The sequence below is a fragment of the Schistocerca nitens genome, chromosome 7, assembly GCF_023898315.1.
Source record: "Schistocerca nitens isolate TAMUIC-IGC-003100 chromosome 7, iqSchNite1.1, whole genome shotgun sequence".
In the NCBI taxonomy this organism is placed as follows: domain Eukaryota; kingdom Metazoa; phylum Arthropoda; class Insecta; order Orthoptera; family Acrididae; genus Schistocerca; species Schistocerca nitens.
Window position 1 is genome coordinate 635538957 of NC_064620.1, and position 15660 is coordinate 635554616.

A 15660-nucleotide genomic window follows, 5' to 3' on the forward strand; every position below is an offset into this window, starting at 1 on the left:
TCAATTTCCGCTAATTTCAAGTTGCCGCCACTCATACCTCACCTGTCATTCAACAACATCTTTGCCTCTGCACTTCCGCCTCGACTGACATCTCTGCCCAAACTCTTTGTCTTTAAATATGTCTGCTTATGTCTGTATATGTGTGTGTGTGTGTGTGTGTGTGTGTGTGTGTGTGTGTGTGTGTGTGTGTGTGCGCGCGCGCGCGGGCGAGCGCGAGAGTGTATACCAGTCCTTTTTCCCCCCTAAGGTAAGTCTTTCCGCTCCCGGGATTGGAATGACTCCTTACCCTCTCCCTTAAAACCCACATCCTTTCGTCTTTCCCTCTCCTTCCCACTTTCCTGATGAGGCAACAGTTTGTTGCGAAAGCTTGAATTTTGTGTGTATCTTTGTGTTTGTGTGTGTGTCTATCGACGTGCCAGCGCTTTCGTTTGGTAAGTCACATCATCTTTTGTTTTTAGATTTTTTTTTTCCCACGTGGAATGTTTAATTCTATTAAATTATTTAACAGTTACATTGCAGACCCATACACATTCCCTGATACACTTACACATGGAATAACTTATCTGAAACCTAAAGATCAAGCAGACACACCAAACCCAGCTAAATATCGCCCCATAACATGCCTACCAACAATATACAAAATATTAACTTCAGTCATTACACAGAAATTATTGACACATACAACACAGAACAAAATTAGAAATGAAGAACAAAAACGCTGTTGCAAAGGAGCACGAGGAGGTAAAGAGCAACTGATAATTGATGCAGAGGTGACATATCAAGCTAAAACTAAACAAAGGTCGCTACACTACGCATACATTGATTACCAAAAAGCTTTTGATAGTGTACCCCACTCATGGTTACTACAGATATTGGAAATATACAAAGTAGATCCTAAATTGATACAGTTCCTAAACATAGTAATGAAAAACTGGAAAACCACACTTAATATCCAAACAAATTCAGATAATATCACATCACAGCCAATACAGATTAAGCGTGGAATATACCAAGGAGACTCATTAAGTCCTTTCTGGTTCTGTCTTGCTCTGAACCCACTATCCAACATGCTAAATAATACAAATTATGGATATAATATTACTGGAACATACCCACACAAAATCACACATTTGCTATACATGGAGGATCTAAAACTACTGGCAGCAACAGATCAACAACTCAACCAACTACTAAAGATAAGAGAAGTATTCAGCAATGATATAAATATGGCTTTCAGAACAGACAAATGTAAGAAAAATAGCATAGTCAAGGGAAAACACACTAAACAAGAAGATTACATATTGGCTAACCACAGCGACTGCATAGAAGCGATGGAAAAAACAGATGCCTATAAATATCTAGGATTCAGGCAAAAAATAGGAATAGATAATACAAATATTAAAGAAGAACTAAAAGTAAAATATAGACAAAGACTTAACAAAAATACTGAAAACAGAATTGACAGCAAGAAACAAGACAAAAGCTATAATTAAATACTTATGCTATACCAATATTGAACTACTCATTTGGAGTAGTGAGATGGAGTAACACAGACCTAGAAGCACTCAATACACTTACACGATCACAACGCCACAAATATAGAATACATCACCTACATACAGCAACAGAAAGATTCACATTAAGCAGAAAGGAAGGAGGAAGGGGATTCATTGACATAAAAAACCTACATTATGGACAGGTAGACAATTTAAGAAAATTCTTACTAGAACGCGCCGAAACTAGCAAAATATACAAAGCAATCACTCATATAAATACATCGGCTACACCATTGCAATTTCATAACCACTTCTACAACCCTTTAGATCTCACAAAATCAACAGATACAAAGAAAGTAAATTGGAAAAAGAAAACACTACATGGCAAGCACCCGTATCATCTAACACAGCCACACATCGATCAAGACGCATCTGACACATGGCTAAGAAAAGGCAATATATACAGTGAGACGGAAGGATTCATGATTGCAATACAGGGTCAAACAATAAACACCAGATATTACAGCAAGCAAATTATTAAAGATCCCAATACCACAACAGATAAATGCAGACTTTGCAAACAACAAATAGAAACAGTAGATCACATCACAAGTGGATGTACAATACTAGCAAATACAGAATACCCCAGAAGACATGACAATGTAGCAAAAATAATACATCAACAGCTTGCCTTACAACATAAACTTATAAAACAACACGTCCCCACATACAAGTATGCACCACAAAATGTACTGGAGAATGATGAATACAAATTATACTGGAACAGAACCATTATAACAAATAAAACACCACCACATAACAAACCTGACATCATACTCACCAATAAAAAGAAGAAATTAACACAGCTAATCGAAATATCCATACCCAATACAACAAATATACAAAAGAAAACAGGAGAAAAAATTGAAAAATATATCCAACTGGCTGAGGAAGTCAAGGACATGTGGCATCAGGATAAAGTTGACATTATACCAATTATACTATTAACTACAGGAGTCATACCACACAATATCCACCAGTACATGAACGCAATACAGCTACATCCAAACTTATATATATACAACTACAGAAATCAGTAATTATTGATACATGTTCAATTACCCGAAAGTTCCTAAATGCAATATAACACATACCGTACAGTTAAAAGGAAATGACTCTTGATCAAGGTCCGTGTCACTTTCCATTTTTAACCAGACTTAATGTCTGAGAAAGTAAAGAAATAATAATAATAATAATAATAATAATAATGATGATGTAAATGTGACATTCCTATTGGTACCTTTGACATCAGGAATCAGGTGCAGCATTATCTCGTTTGGCTTGTTTGGGGTCTGATATGGGCCACCCTCTTATTTTCCCCAGTATACCTCCAAGCTATATGTAAAAGATCCATGAATTAGAAGTAAAAATGTTTCTGATTTGGACGTAGGAAAGATCTTGAGTCCATATTTTGCGTGCTTATTGGGAATATTCTGTATCACATTGCAGCACCCATGGAATTTCTCATCGATAGTCACATACGGCCCGAGGTTGTACAAATTTCTGCCATTGAGAACAAATGGCTGCAAGGAAGGATGAATGGCATCTACTTTGTCCGTTTTCAGCTCATGTGTCCTTTCCATCAAATCACATCCTGGGGGTAAAGTATTCAGTTTTTCTCCAATTGGTAACATTCTGTCTTCCAATAAAAAACTCCACGTTTACTTTTCTTTTGAATCACTATTGCCACCTTTAGTAACAGATAGTGTGTCTTGTTCAATATCACTGCCATGCTCACTTTATTGAATTACTTCCACCTCCTCATCCCAATCCCACTGCTGCAGAGTTTATAATCTGACAACTCTTGCAGAATTTTGGATACTTCTTCTGGTGTCATTTCCCTAAATAAATACCAAACTAATTAGCTTTTTCAAACTACCGATCTGATATAAATATCTACACATGTTTGAACATGCATATCAACTATGTATTTACTTACAGGATCAGACGTGCGGGGTACTTTGTACACCAATAGCGTTCTGCCAACAGATTCATGGAACCACAGGCACCCGAAGGCGACAGAGTGAAACTAACAACAGTCGGTAGCTGAGACCAAATAGAGATATAGCTAGTGTGCCAACAATCTGAGAAAAAGCAGTGTTGCCTAGCAAAAAACCTAAATATCCAGTATTCTATATGCTCCAGGGTTAATTGAATGTACATGAGTGATTCAAATATTTTTTAGAATACTGGCACAATATAAACTGGTTGGTAGCTCTGGGGGATTTGCTTATGACCCTTTTTGAAAATGGGGATAGATTTTGAGTGAGTCCTGGAAAAATACATACTCAACATTTATTACGAACAAAACTTTGTGGCTTGCTTATCAAGTGATCTATTTGTTTAACAACATAATTAGACATCCAGCCACAGTCCATACTTTTGGAATTAGATGCTTTGGAAATAGTTTTACGGACGTTATCAGGCATGATTTTATTCCAATGAAACGAAGCCCTTTCAGGAAACTGGGGACCACGCAGATCCCTTGCAGACATGACTGTGGTTTTAATGTTGTCTATTTCTCTGACTGATGTGACAAAGTAGTCATTTAACTCTCCTGGATCAAGCGGTGTTTGACAGACCCAGTTGGAAGAATTCACTGGTCTGATGACTTTCCACCCTGCCTTGTAGTTATTTGGAGCACCTTCTATGTGCCTTTCACATACTGCTGTTTTAGCCTGTATGATCTTTGCTTTGTAGTACTTTTTTTTACTTTTAAAGTAAGCATTGTAATCCAAATCCCTCAATTGTGCTCATTTTTATATATTCGATACCATATGAGCGATTTCTGCCAGTCCTTTTGTCTGCCAGTCCTTTTGTGTACCAGGTAATTTTTGTATTTTTACATTTCCTAAAGGAGATAATTGTTATTAATGGGGAACATGAAAACCATGAATCTCTATATTTTTTAAAAAAGTCATCAAAAATCATTTTCAACCCCATTTTTTTCTGTCTGACACTCATATACAGAGTCCTACTTTGCCTTCTTTGACTTGTCAATAAATAACAATTTGTTCCAACTCGTACTCATGCCACACTAAATTCATTAGAATAAGTTGGTTGCTTATATGATAAAATGTTAAAAACAACAGAACGTGAACTGCAAATACTCTATCAGCCTGGCTAGCCACATATTCTCTCTAAGTAACTTAAAAATGATACACCAATGTTCCAATTCTAATAATTTATTTTTTATAAAACAGGCAATGACTTGCAGAGTACATATTTTATCATCACTGGCACCTGGCAAATCTGAATTACAAACACTGTAATTGTGTAAGTTGGAACTGTTGACCCTAAGAAAGCATTGTCGTCCTTGCTCTTGGTCTTGTTAGAGGCCATTATTGACACTGTTTCATCACATTGCAAATTAAATTAAATTACACACAAACTTTTCCCTTTCGAAGATATAATTTGCTTAAAGCCTTGCTGCACATTTCATTTCACATGGACGATATCCAAGATCTTATGACTAACAAAGGCTTTTCCCAGTCTGTTAATGTGTAAACAACATCCTGTACGAAATCATCTTCCTGGTATGCTTATGTCAACAAAGTTGAATTTTTAAAGTCCTCACATACATTTTGCACAGCCTTATTTTTTTCTGCTTCTGCACTCACATTTTACAGGTTTGTATTGCAATAACTATTAAATGTTTAGAATGGGAGTATACTTCCATATGCATTCTAGAACATAGACAACACAATGATCAGCAGAAAATTTTGGAATTAAAGAAAAAATTACCTTATGGGTATCTACACCATTGTAATTACCTAAGCAAATATAATTAAAGCAAAATGAAAAACTTAATTAAAGAGATAGGTTGACTGAAGCAGGAAATCTGATAAAGGAAATCACATCTAAAAATCCTGACTCCAAAACCGAGCCACGAGGATGGTGGTATCAACAAGCCGCCATATCATCCTCTCCCTGGGTCATCACTGGTGTGGTATGGAAGGCATAAGATCAGCACACAACTGTCCCAGCCACTGTCAGCTTTCTAAACCTTGGAACCACCACTTCTCACTCACGTACCTCCTCAATTAGCCACACAAGGTTGAAAACACCTCATTCTAATTCCAGTCCTCTCACCAAGGAACAAAACAGAATCCACTCCAGCTGCTGTAAGACTTCCCTATAAGCGCAAGCACCCCTTTTCAGTCACTGGCTCACTTCAATGTGTCCAGCTATCATTTGGTACAATAAGAAAGCTGGTTTCAGTTAGAAGGAACTCCTGCTTCAATTTACAAACAGCTAAGGTCCTAATGCAACAGATTACTTTTTTGTGTCATAACTAATATTACTACTCTCTCTTAGTCTAATAACTTTTTTGTATAGCTAATTGTGCTTACCCTCCAGAAATAATAAGATGAAAGGCAAAGAGGACCCATGGTAAATATGTAGCTCTGAAGCGGGTTCCAAACCAAAAGCTTACTATGACATCTTTGTTTAGCTGGCACCAAACATACAGAACACTGAGGACCATGGAAACCATAAGGAGCTGGAATTGAAATTATAAAGCATTATATTAACAATCAAACTTTTAGAAACATTTGCTAGGAAATCTACAATACATACAAGGGAACAGATACTATACACTTGCATGGCCAATATAATGTATTAAGAAGTTGTGCAAATTGTAGAGATGACCAAAGTTCAAATGGTTAGGGGGAAGATCCCCCATCATTACTCAGTGCACTACTCCCAGATTTTTGTTAATTATTTACAGCCTTTATTTTTCACAATTGTGTAAGACAAAAGATTTCACTACTGACAAAATTGTGGTGAATTTATGTGATTTTGATAAACTACATGATCAACTTACCATATAAAAATGCTATGACGAGTATTAACACATTTTTGACTTCTCAATATTACAAAAATGTTTTTCAGAAAATTAATTCCACTAATTCCGATACAAATTTGTAGGGTATGAAACTTACTAAAACAGGATTTTTTGTATTAAGAAACAGTCATGATTGGCCTCCTTCCTTAGAAGTCTACGTAATGTGAAGTATAAGGTCCAACTTCACCAGATGAAAATTCAGTCCAGTGAGTATCCTACCTCATGATTTCTGCAGATTGATTATTTATATTCATGGATACAAACGTGGTAAAAGAGCTGTGGTTGCAGATAAGGCACCTGCAGATCTCTTTTCTCTTATTCACTTAGACCTCTACACAATAGACAACCAACTTCAGAAAAAACAATTAAGTAATATTTTTAGTGTTTGATGTCCTTATCTTATTTCTCAGTGTCGCCCAATTTAATTTTACTAGACTCCTTTACTGTAGTTTTACTTTTTTGATATTCACCTTATAACGTCTTTCCAAGTGACCTTTCATGATGTTCAACTGCTCTTTGCTCTCTCTGACAGAATCACAGTCACTGGCAAACCTCAAAAATTCATTTCTTCTCCCTGAACTTTTAATTCCCTTTCCATATTACTCCTTGGTTTCCTTCATTGTTTGCTCAATATACAGACTGAATAACATTGGGGATACTCTAAAACCCTGACTCATTCTTCTCAACCAATGCTTCCCATTCACGCACTTTTACTCTTGTCATTGTAGTGTGGGTTCTATACAAGTCGTTAATACCTTTTGCTTCCTGAATTTTACCTCTGCTAGCTTCAGAAGTCCAAAAGACTATTCCAGTCAACACTCTCAAAAGCTTTCTCTAAATATGCCAATTCTATACATTTTAAATTCGTGTTTGAACACTGTAGGGAAAGACAGATTGCTACCTACTGTAAAGAAGACGTGTGAAATTGCAGACAGGCCTGTCTGCAACTTTTCGTGTCTTCTTTTGTTCTAAGGAGCAATCTTTCTTTTCTTACACTGCTGGTATTTCTGCTTGGAGTTTCCATTTTAAATTTTTATTTCCTCAGTTTGCCTTCTAACAAGGGAACCTCCCCATCGCACCCCCCTCAGATTTAGTTATAAGTGGGCACAGTGGATAGGCCTTGAAAAACTGAACACAGATCAATCAAGAAAACAGGAAGAAGTTTTGTGGAACTATGAAAAAAATAAAACAAAATATACAAACTGAGTAGTCCATGTGCAAGATAGGCAACATCAAGGATAGCGTAAACTCAGAAGCGCCGTGGTCTCGTGGTTAGCGTGAGCAGCTGCCAAACGAGAGGTTCTTGGTTCAAGCCTTCCCTGGAGTGAAAATTTTATTTTCTCAAAGTTATGATCTGTCCGTTTGTTCATTGACGTCTCTGTTCACTGTAATAAGTTTAGTGTCTGTGTTTTGCGACCGCACCGCAAAACCGTGCGATTAGTAGACAAAAGGACGTGCCTCTCCAATGGGAACCGGAAACATTTGATCGCAAGGTCATAGGTCAACCGATTCCTCCACAGGAAAGCACATCTAATATATTCTATACGACACTGGTGACAGCATGTGCGTCACATGACAGGAATATGTTGTCGACCCACCTAACTTGTACACACTGCGAATGGGTAAAAAGATTCTTCTACCTTGCCCGATTGTGGATGTCATTATCATAAATTAAATAAAATAAATTAAACTTTTCATTTGATGGATGACCTGAATTCTGAGGGAATGTTGTTACTCCACGTGTCTTGTTTTCACTTAGCTCTGTCAAATTATTCTCGCAGTCCCTCGTTCTCTCGTTCCGCATCTGCTCACACTAACCACAGGACCACGGCGCTCCTGAGCTCACATTGTCCTTAATGTTGCTTATCTTGCGCATGGACTACTCAGTTTGTATATTTTGCTTATTTTTTTCATAGTTCCACACAACTTCTTCCTGTTTTCTCGATTGATCCGTGTTCAGTTTTTCAAGGCCAACTTATAACTAAATCGGAGGGGGGTGCGATTGGGAGGTTCCCTTGTAAGATGAGCTGTACTGTCAGTTCGCCTCACATGTCGTTACAATTCCCCAGAATCCAAACTGATCTTGTCCAATGTCAGCTTCTGACCGTCTTTCCATACATCTGCAAATAATTCATGTCTGTATTTTGCAACTATGATTTATTAAACTGATAATCCTGCAACAGACTTAACTCCTGTCTTCTTCGGAATTGATATTACATTCTTCCAGAAGCTGACCATATTTTATCTCATATCTTGCACACCTGGTGGAATAGTTTTGTCCCAAAGATTTTAGCAATTCTGAGGGAATGTTGTTACTCCATGTGTCTTGTTTTCACTTAGCTCTGTCAAATTATCTCGCAGTCTCATATCTCCAATCTCATCTTCATTTACTTCCTCTTTCCTTCCTATAATATTGTCATCAATCTCACTTCCTTTGTACAGCCATTATATTTATTCCTTGCAACTTTCAGCCTTCCCTACTTTGCTTAGTACTGGCTTGCCATCTGAGCACCTGATATTTGCATAGCTGTTTCTCCTTTTAGCTGTTTCTCCTTTCACCAAAGGTTCTTTTAATTTTCCTACTCTAGGCCTCTACTTTTTCACAATTGTGTATGTATCAACAGTTTTCCAGTAAAATGTACACTTTCTTGGCTGGAAATATTACACTTATTAAAACATTATGGGCTATTATGCCATGGTTTCTTGAAGAAACCCATTGTTTCATCTGCATCTGTGGAGAACACCTTCAAGGGGGGTTGTAGCTTCTGTGAAAGGCTGATTCCTAACCTGGCTAACTGCTGAATTAAGTAACATTTCATTTCTAAGAGCTCTCTCATACTGGCATGACATTGCATTTTTTCCTAACTGGCATGTGACTGGCTATTGTTGAGTCTGCTATGTCTATCACCCCATAATTGAAGACAGGAATACATCTTTTTTAGCACAGGAATAAAGATACCACTCAATTTCACATCCTCTTCCATTTGATAAAATTTGTAATGTTTAGTAATCTCCATTACCTGTTATCTCCTGATGGAAGTCATGATCTGAGACTAATCGAATTTAAACTGGTGGTATCCCAGTTGCAAAACATGTTCCGTGACAGAAGGGCTATCTGTTTCACCTCTTTTACAGTTGCCCTACTCTTTTTCTACCTTTTTTTGTGGTACACACGTTCATGCCTCCACTACACGCTATCCTGCAAATTCTCACTTTTTCCAGTGCTTTGGAGAAATTATTGACTGATCTTAAATGTTCCAGCATTTTTGAGTGGCCGGCAATATTCCCTACTACATAGAGCACATGGGCAACTGGAGATGGGGAGAATCATACGATTAGCCGCTACAGAGCACACTTTGCAGCCGCGAGATCGTTAGATTCAATATTATAAGACTCTGGTCCTGGCTGCCACAAGCGGAGGCAATACAGGTTCCAAGAGTAAGCAACTGACAGCTTTCCTGGACATGATGCACTAAGGGATGGATGGTATACAGCACACACAGGCTTTGAAGTGAACTAAGAGTCTGAGCAGGTGACAACTGAAAAGTCTGTGTCGCCGGATGTACTCTATGGCCTGATACAGGGCGAAGAGCTCTGCTACAAATATTGAGCAGTGTACCGGAAGCCGATCGTGAAGTTCTATGTGAAGGTCGTGAAACTGAAGGTGATAGAGTGAGGCTGGAGTTGCATCCTTAGGAAACGAATGAAGAACAACATAAACATGGGCCGCTGGATGAAGTCAAGGTGGTGAAGGTTTCACACCCACTGGGAAAGTTGCAGGTAGTGTGAAGTTAAGCTGTTGAAGCAAGAGCCGAAAGCAAACTCCAGGAGGTAACAGAGAAGAGGGACACGCCCCATACTGGCAATCAAAGGAATCATCAAAGAGGTAGGCATAGGATGGGTGGCCACGTATGGCAGGCAAACGGCACACACATCTGCCGAGGAGAAAGTCATGGCGGAACGACAATGGTAGTTCGGTAGCTTTTGCATACAGACTCTCAATCAGGCTATTGTAAAAGGCACCAGTGGCCTAACGGATACCACAATGGCGGATAGTATTGAGATGGTGTAAGAGGACGGACATGCAGATGCATAACTGAAACACCAATAGTCTAGTTTCGAACAAACAATACACCGATACATAAGGAGGAGAGTGGTTTGATCTGATCCCCAGGAAGTACCATTGAGAATACACAGGATATTGACGGACTGCATAAAGCGAGCTGCCAGGCAAGACATGTGGGAGGACTAAGTTTTGTATAGAGCGTGAGCCACAGGAATTTCATAGTTTCAACGAACAGAAGAGCAACAGGCCAAAGATGTAAAGATGGTGGAAGAAACCAATTGCACCACCAGAAATTCAAACAAACAGTTTTGCGGTAGAAAAATGAAAGCCATTGCCAGTGCTTTGAGTAAAGATGATCGAGACTTCACGGAAGATGCCGAATGTGCCACGTCCGTGGAGAACTGCAATAAGTGGCAAAATTATCAACGAAAAGAGAACCGAAGATGCCTGGCGGGAGACAGGCCACTACAGACTTAATGGCGATAACAAAGATGACGACACTATTTTCTGAATAAAAGTGTCCGTAAGGCAGAACCCACACATACCTTGAATAAACCCGTCTTAAAATTCCTGAAGGAAGCACGGCAGGCGGCCATGGAATCCCCACATTTACAGAGTAAGGAGGACCCAGCCACAGTTTGGTATTTTGGCAGAAAACCATTCGTGACGTGGGTGGACAAATAGACGAGATGGTCAACTGCTGAATGGTGGGCTCAGAATCTACATTGTGCAGCTGTTAGTACACTGCTGGCCACCGTAAATGCAACACCAAGAAAGACAAGAGATAGCACAACAAAATTTATTTTGCAGATAACATGTTGACCAAGTATCAAATGATTACATTTACAGACGTCTGTGACATGTGGTTCCTGCTGGAATCAGTAGCCAGAGTAGCCGCCATTGTTGGAGATCACCGCTGCCACACGTCTCGGCATTGAGTCAAAGAGACGTTGGATGTGTTCCTGGGGTACAGCAGCCCAAGCAGCTTCCACACGTTGCCAAAGATCATCTGGTGTGGCAGCTGGGGATGTAATCTGGGTCACTCGTTGAGCAACCATGGACCACATGTTTTCTATCGGCGAAAGATACGGAGAGCGAGCCGGCCAGGGAAGCAATTCAATCTGGTTATTGACGAAGAACCTTTGGACAATGCGTGCCACGTGTGGTCACGCATTATCCTGTTGAAATATGGCTGTGGCCGAGCCCTGAAGGTAAGGAAGGACAACTGGCTCCAGCACCTCGGATATGTAGCGCCGGCTATTTAAAGTACCGGCAATGCGTACTAGAGGCGTGCGAGAGTAATATCCAATACCGCCCCATACCATAATACCCGGTGCAAGACCAGTGTGGCGGTGCATAATGCAGCTGTCCAGCATCCTCTCTCCACGGTGTCTCCACACTCGAATCCGACCATCGTGGTGCTGCAGACAGAAGCGTGCCTCGTCAGTAAAGACAACGTCATTCCATTCTGCCGTCCACATCCATCTGTCATCACACCATTGGCGACGGAGACGTCTGTGGTTCTGCGTCAATGGTAGACGAAGCAATGGACGTCTTGCGGACAGACCACTCTGCTGTAAACGGCGTCGAATGGTACGCGCAGACACTGGATGATGCATTACACACGCAATGTGCTGTGCTATGGTTCGGGATGTCACTGAGCGACCCGTCACTGCCATGCGCACAATTTGACTGTCAGCACGTGGAGTGGTGCACCGAGGTGAATGCGATCGACCACGTCGGTCCGTCATACTCTCCTGCATCCAACGGTCACATATCCGCATTACAGTTGTTTGGTTTCGTCCAACACGACTAGCGATTTCTCTGTATGACAATCCATAATCTCGGTAAGCCACTATCCTTCCTCTGTCGAACTCGGATACGTGATCAAACGATGTTCGCTGTTGTCTACGAGGCATAACTGATCGTCTTGTGAAACAACCACAAGGTAAACACACGTGCCGAACGTACACCCGTCGAAATCGCCAAGCCTTAAATGGCGCTATGAGGTGGTGCCACAGGCGCGCGTGATGTGTGTCTGCGCTGAAATTCTAATCAGTTGCATATCTCATCGCTGCAAACCCATGGTGTAAATTTCACTTTATTCGCATGCTTCCTTCAGGGTGTTGCATTTACGGTAGCCAGCAGTGTAAATTGTGCCACCATACCAGCTGGGCATGAATCGTACATTCCATCACTTTACCAACACAGCTGGTGAGAGAAGTGGGACGGTAGCTAGAAGGAAGGTGTGTGTCCTTACCAGGCTTAGGTACAGGTATTACAGTGGCTTCATGTCAGCATCTCGGAAACAGGCCCTCTGCCCAGATGCAATTGTACATATTAAGCAGAAAGCAACTGCCCACAAGAGAAACACGTTGCAACATCTGAGTATTAACAGCATCTGGCCTGGGGCAGTGGATCAGGATGAAGTGAGAGTGTGATCTAGCTCCCTCATAGTAAAGGCGGAATTGTAGCACTCAATTTTGAGAAGAGAAGGGCATCGCCCGAGCCACCTCCACTCATTTCTGATGGAGGAAGGCAAGATGATAGTGGGAGGAGCTTGAAATCTCCGCAAACTGGTGGCCCGAGGTGTTGCAGATAGCAACGGGGTCCATAATGACATTGTCTGCTACTGTCATGCCAACAACTGGGGAATGGATCTTGGTCCCAGACAGCCATCAGAGGTTGGCCCACATGATGGAAGAGGTACAGGAACAGTTACATGAACTAGTGAATCAAATCCAGCTAGTTTTTTTGCTGTCTCGAAGAATGCGATGACGCTGTGCACGCACCTATTCATAATGAATGGAGTTTGCCATCATAGGATTACTGTTATAAATGCGGAGAGCACCTATCTGTGTGCGAATTGCATGGCGGCACACCGCAGTCCACCAAGGGACTAGGCCACAGCTTAGTAAAGAGGAAGTGTGAGCAATGGAACAGTCAGACGGTAAGGATAACATTTGTAAGATATTCCACCTGGTCCTCACAACAGGAAGGAGTAAAGCCTATAGTTGGTGATAGTAAGCTGCCATTTGGGTGTGCACATAGGTGGGGTATGAGTCAGCAAACTGACAGCACATGGGAAATGTACACTCGAGTGTGTGTCAGAGAGAACAGACCACTCAAGATGATGGGCTAGCTGGCCAGCGCAGAAGGAAAAGTCCACATGGGAATAGGTGTGCGTGGAGTCTGAAAGGAACGTGGGTGTTCCAGTGTTAAGGTAGACGAGGTTATGGTGATTGAAAAGGTCAGCCAAGAGGGCACCTCTCTGACTGGTTCTGGTAGAACCCCAACGGGGTGGTGCACATTAAAGTCACCGAGCAGCAGAAAGGAGTGAGGTAGCTGCCCAAAAAGTTGGAGGAAGTCTGTCTGCCCTGGTGACATCTAATGATAGAAGGATGTAAACAGTACAAAGGGGAAACACTGGACCAACTTGATTACAAGCAAGTATGACTCGTGCAAGTAATAACAACATTACCCCAGGTGGTAACCAATCCACCCATCAACAGATGGCAACCAGGAATTCGGATTCTGGGGAACATGGACTTACACGATTACATCAGAGAAAGTCGGAGCTCTCTGGCAAACTTCCACTTAAAACACCTACATACATTGGAACCTTTAACATAAATACATTAATCCAACCAGGAAAACTTCTAAACCTTACAACAGAACTTGAAAAGCAAAAGATAGTAATACTAGCTTTACAGGAGACACATTTTACAGATGAAGAAACAACAGATTATGGCAACTATCGCATCTTTAAGAGCAAGACGGATAAACGAATCGGAAGAGGAGCCCCCCATCTCGGGATGGCGTTTATCATACACAAGAGCGTGCTCATCTCCATCAAGGAAGTTACTCCCGTAAATAATAGGATAATGACGATGCGCTTACAATGTGCCAACAAAACATACACAATGGTTAATGTTCATGCTCCCACAAACGGAGACAACAAGAAAAACCCCATAGAAACAGAAAAGTTCTGGGAAAATTTGGAGAATATAATGGCCAGGATTCCAAAAGATGATACAAAAGTTCTACTCGGCAATTTTAATGCCCAAATGGGTAGAGAGAAAATCCACCAAAAAACCGTAGGCAAATATCCTGCACATAAATTTACCAATAAAAATGGTACAAGGCTCGTCGAACTATGTAAGCAGAATAACCTGAAGATAATGTCAACATCTCTAAGAAAATGTCCAAGAAAACAAAAGACATGGAGATCTCCTATACAACAAATTGGCGAGTTTCAAATAGATCATGTGGCGATTTCATACCCAGTACAAAAAGAAATTTACGACGTCCAAGTACGCAGAGGAGAAAACATCGATTCAGACCATTACCTAACTAGAATTAAAATCAAGTTTACAGCACGAAGAAGTCATCAGAAGAAAACAGAAATACAGAAATATGACACCAAGAAGATTAAAGAATCTAAAGTAAAAGAAGAATGGGAGAAGGAAAAGGCAAACACATGGGAAGAATTTCATTCTAAAATCACGCGAATAGCTAAGGAAACTACTCCCTTGAAAAAGATATTCAAACACCCTTGGTGGGATTCGGACTGTGAAAATGCATTGGAAAGGAGAAAAAAGGCATTTCAAGAATATAACAGTAAAAAATCACAAGAAAGTCTACATTTATTTAACGAGGTTCGAAAACAGGTTTCAAAATCTATTAGGCAAGCAAAAAGGAAGTACACAAAGGCACAACTGGATGCCATAGAAGAAAATTTCCAAAACTATAATACAAGAGACTTCTACAGAACTTTCGCAGATAAAATACGAGGATATATCCCTCAAAATTTATGTTTCAGAAAACCAGATGGTAAATTAGCCCTAACAAACCAGGAAAACTGTCAAGTATTGGCTCAATATTTTTCTAACCTACTAAATTGCCCAGAACCTAGTTTAAGGTTTTCCAAAGAAATCTGTGCCAACGCTCAACCGGATTCATTACCACCAACACAGGAAGAAATCAAATGTCACATTAAAAACTTAAAAAATAATAGAACATCTGGCGAAGATGGCATTGTTAAAGAGCTATTAAAAAACCTAGGACCAAAGACATTGCAAGAGCTCACAAAAATAATAACAAAAATATGGGAAACAGAAAAATTACCAGAGGAGTGGAAATGTGCCCTTATTCACCCGTTACATAAAAAAGGAGACAGAACAAATGTCAAT

General features: G+C 40.3%; 1 protein-coding gene across 2 annotated transcripts in view; it reads right to left on the bottom strand.

Moving 5' to 3' along the window:
* The window catches only part of LOC126194922 (derlin-1), a 160897-nt gene that overhangs the window by 54956 nt on the left and 90281 nt on the right, over nt 1-15660 (bottom strand). For both annotated transcript variants that reach the window (XM_049933301.1, XM_049933300.1), the window contains exon 5: nt 5909-6057. In XM_049933301.1, coding sequence (XP_049789258.1) covers nt 5909-6057 — 149 coding nt within the window. The remainder of the gene's footprint in view (nt 1-5908; nt 6058-15660) is intronic.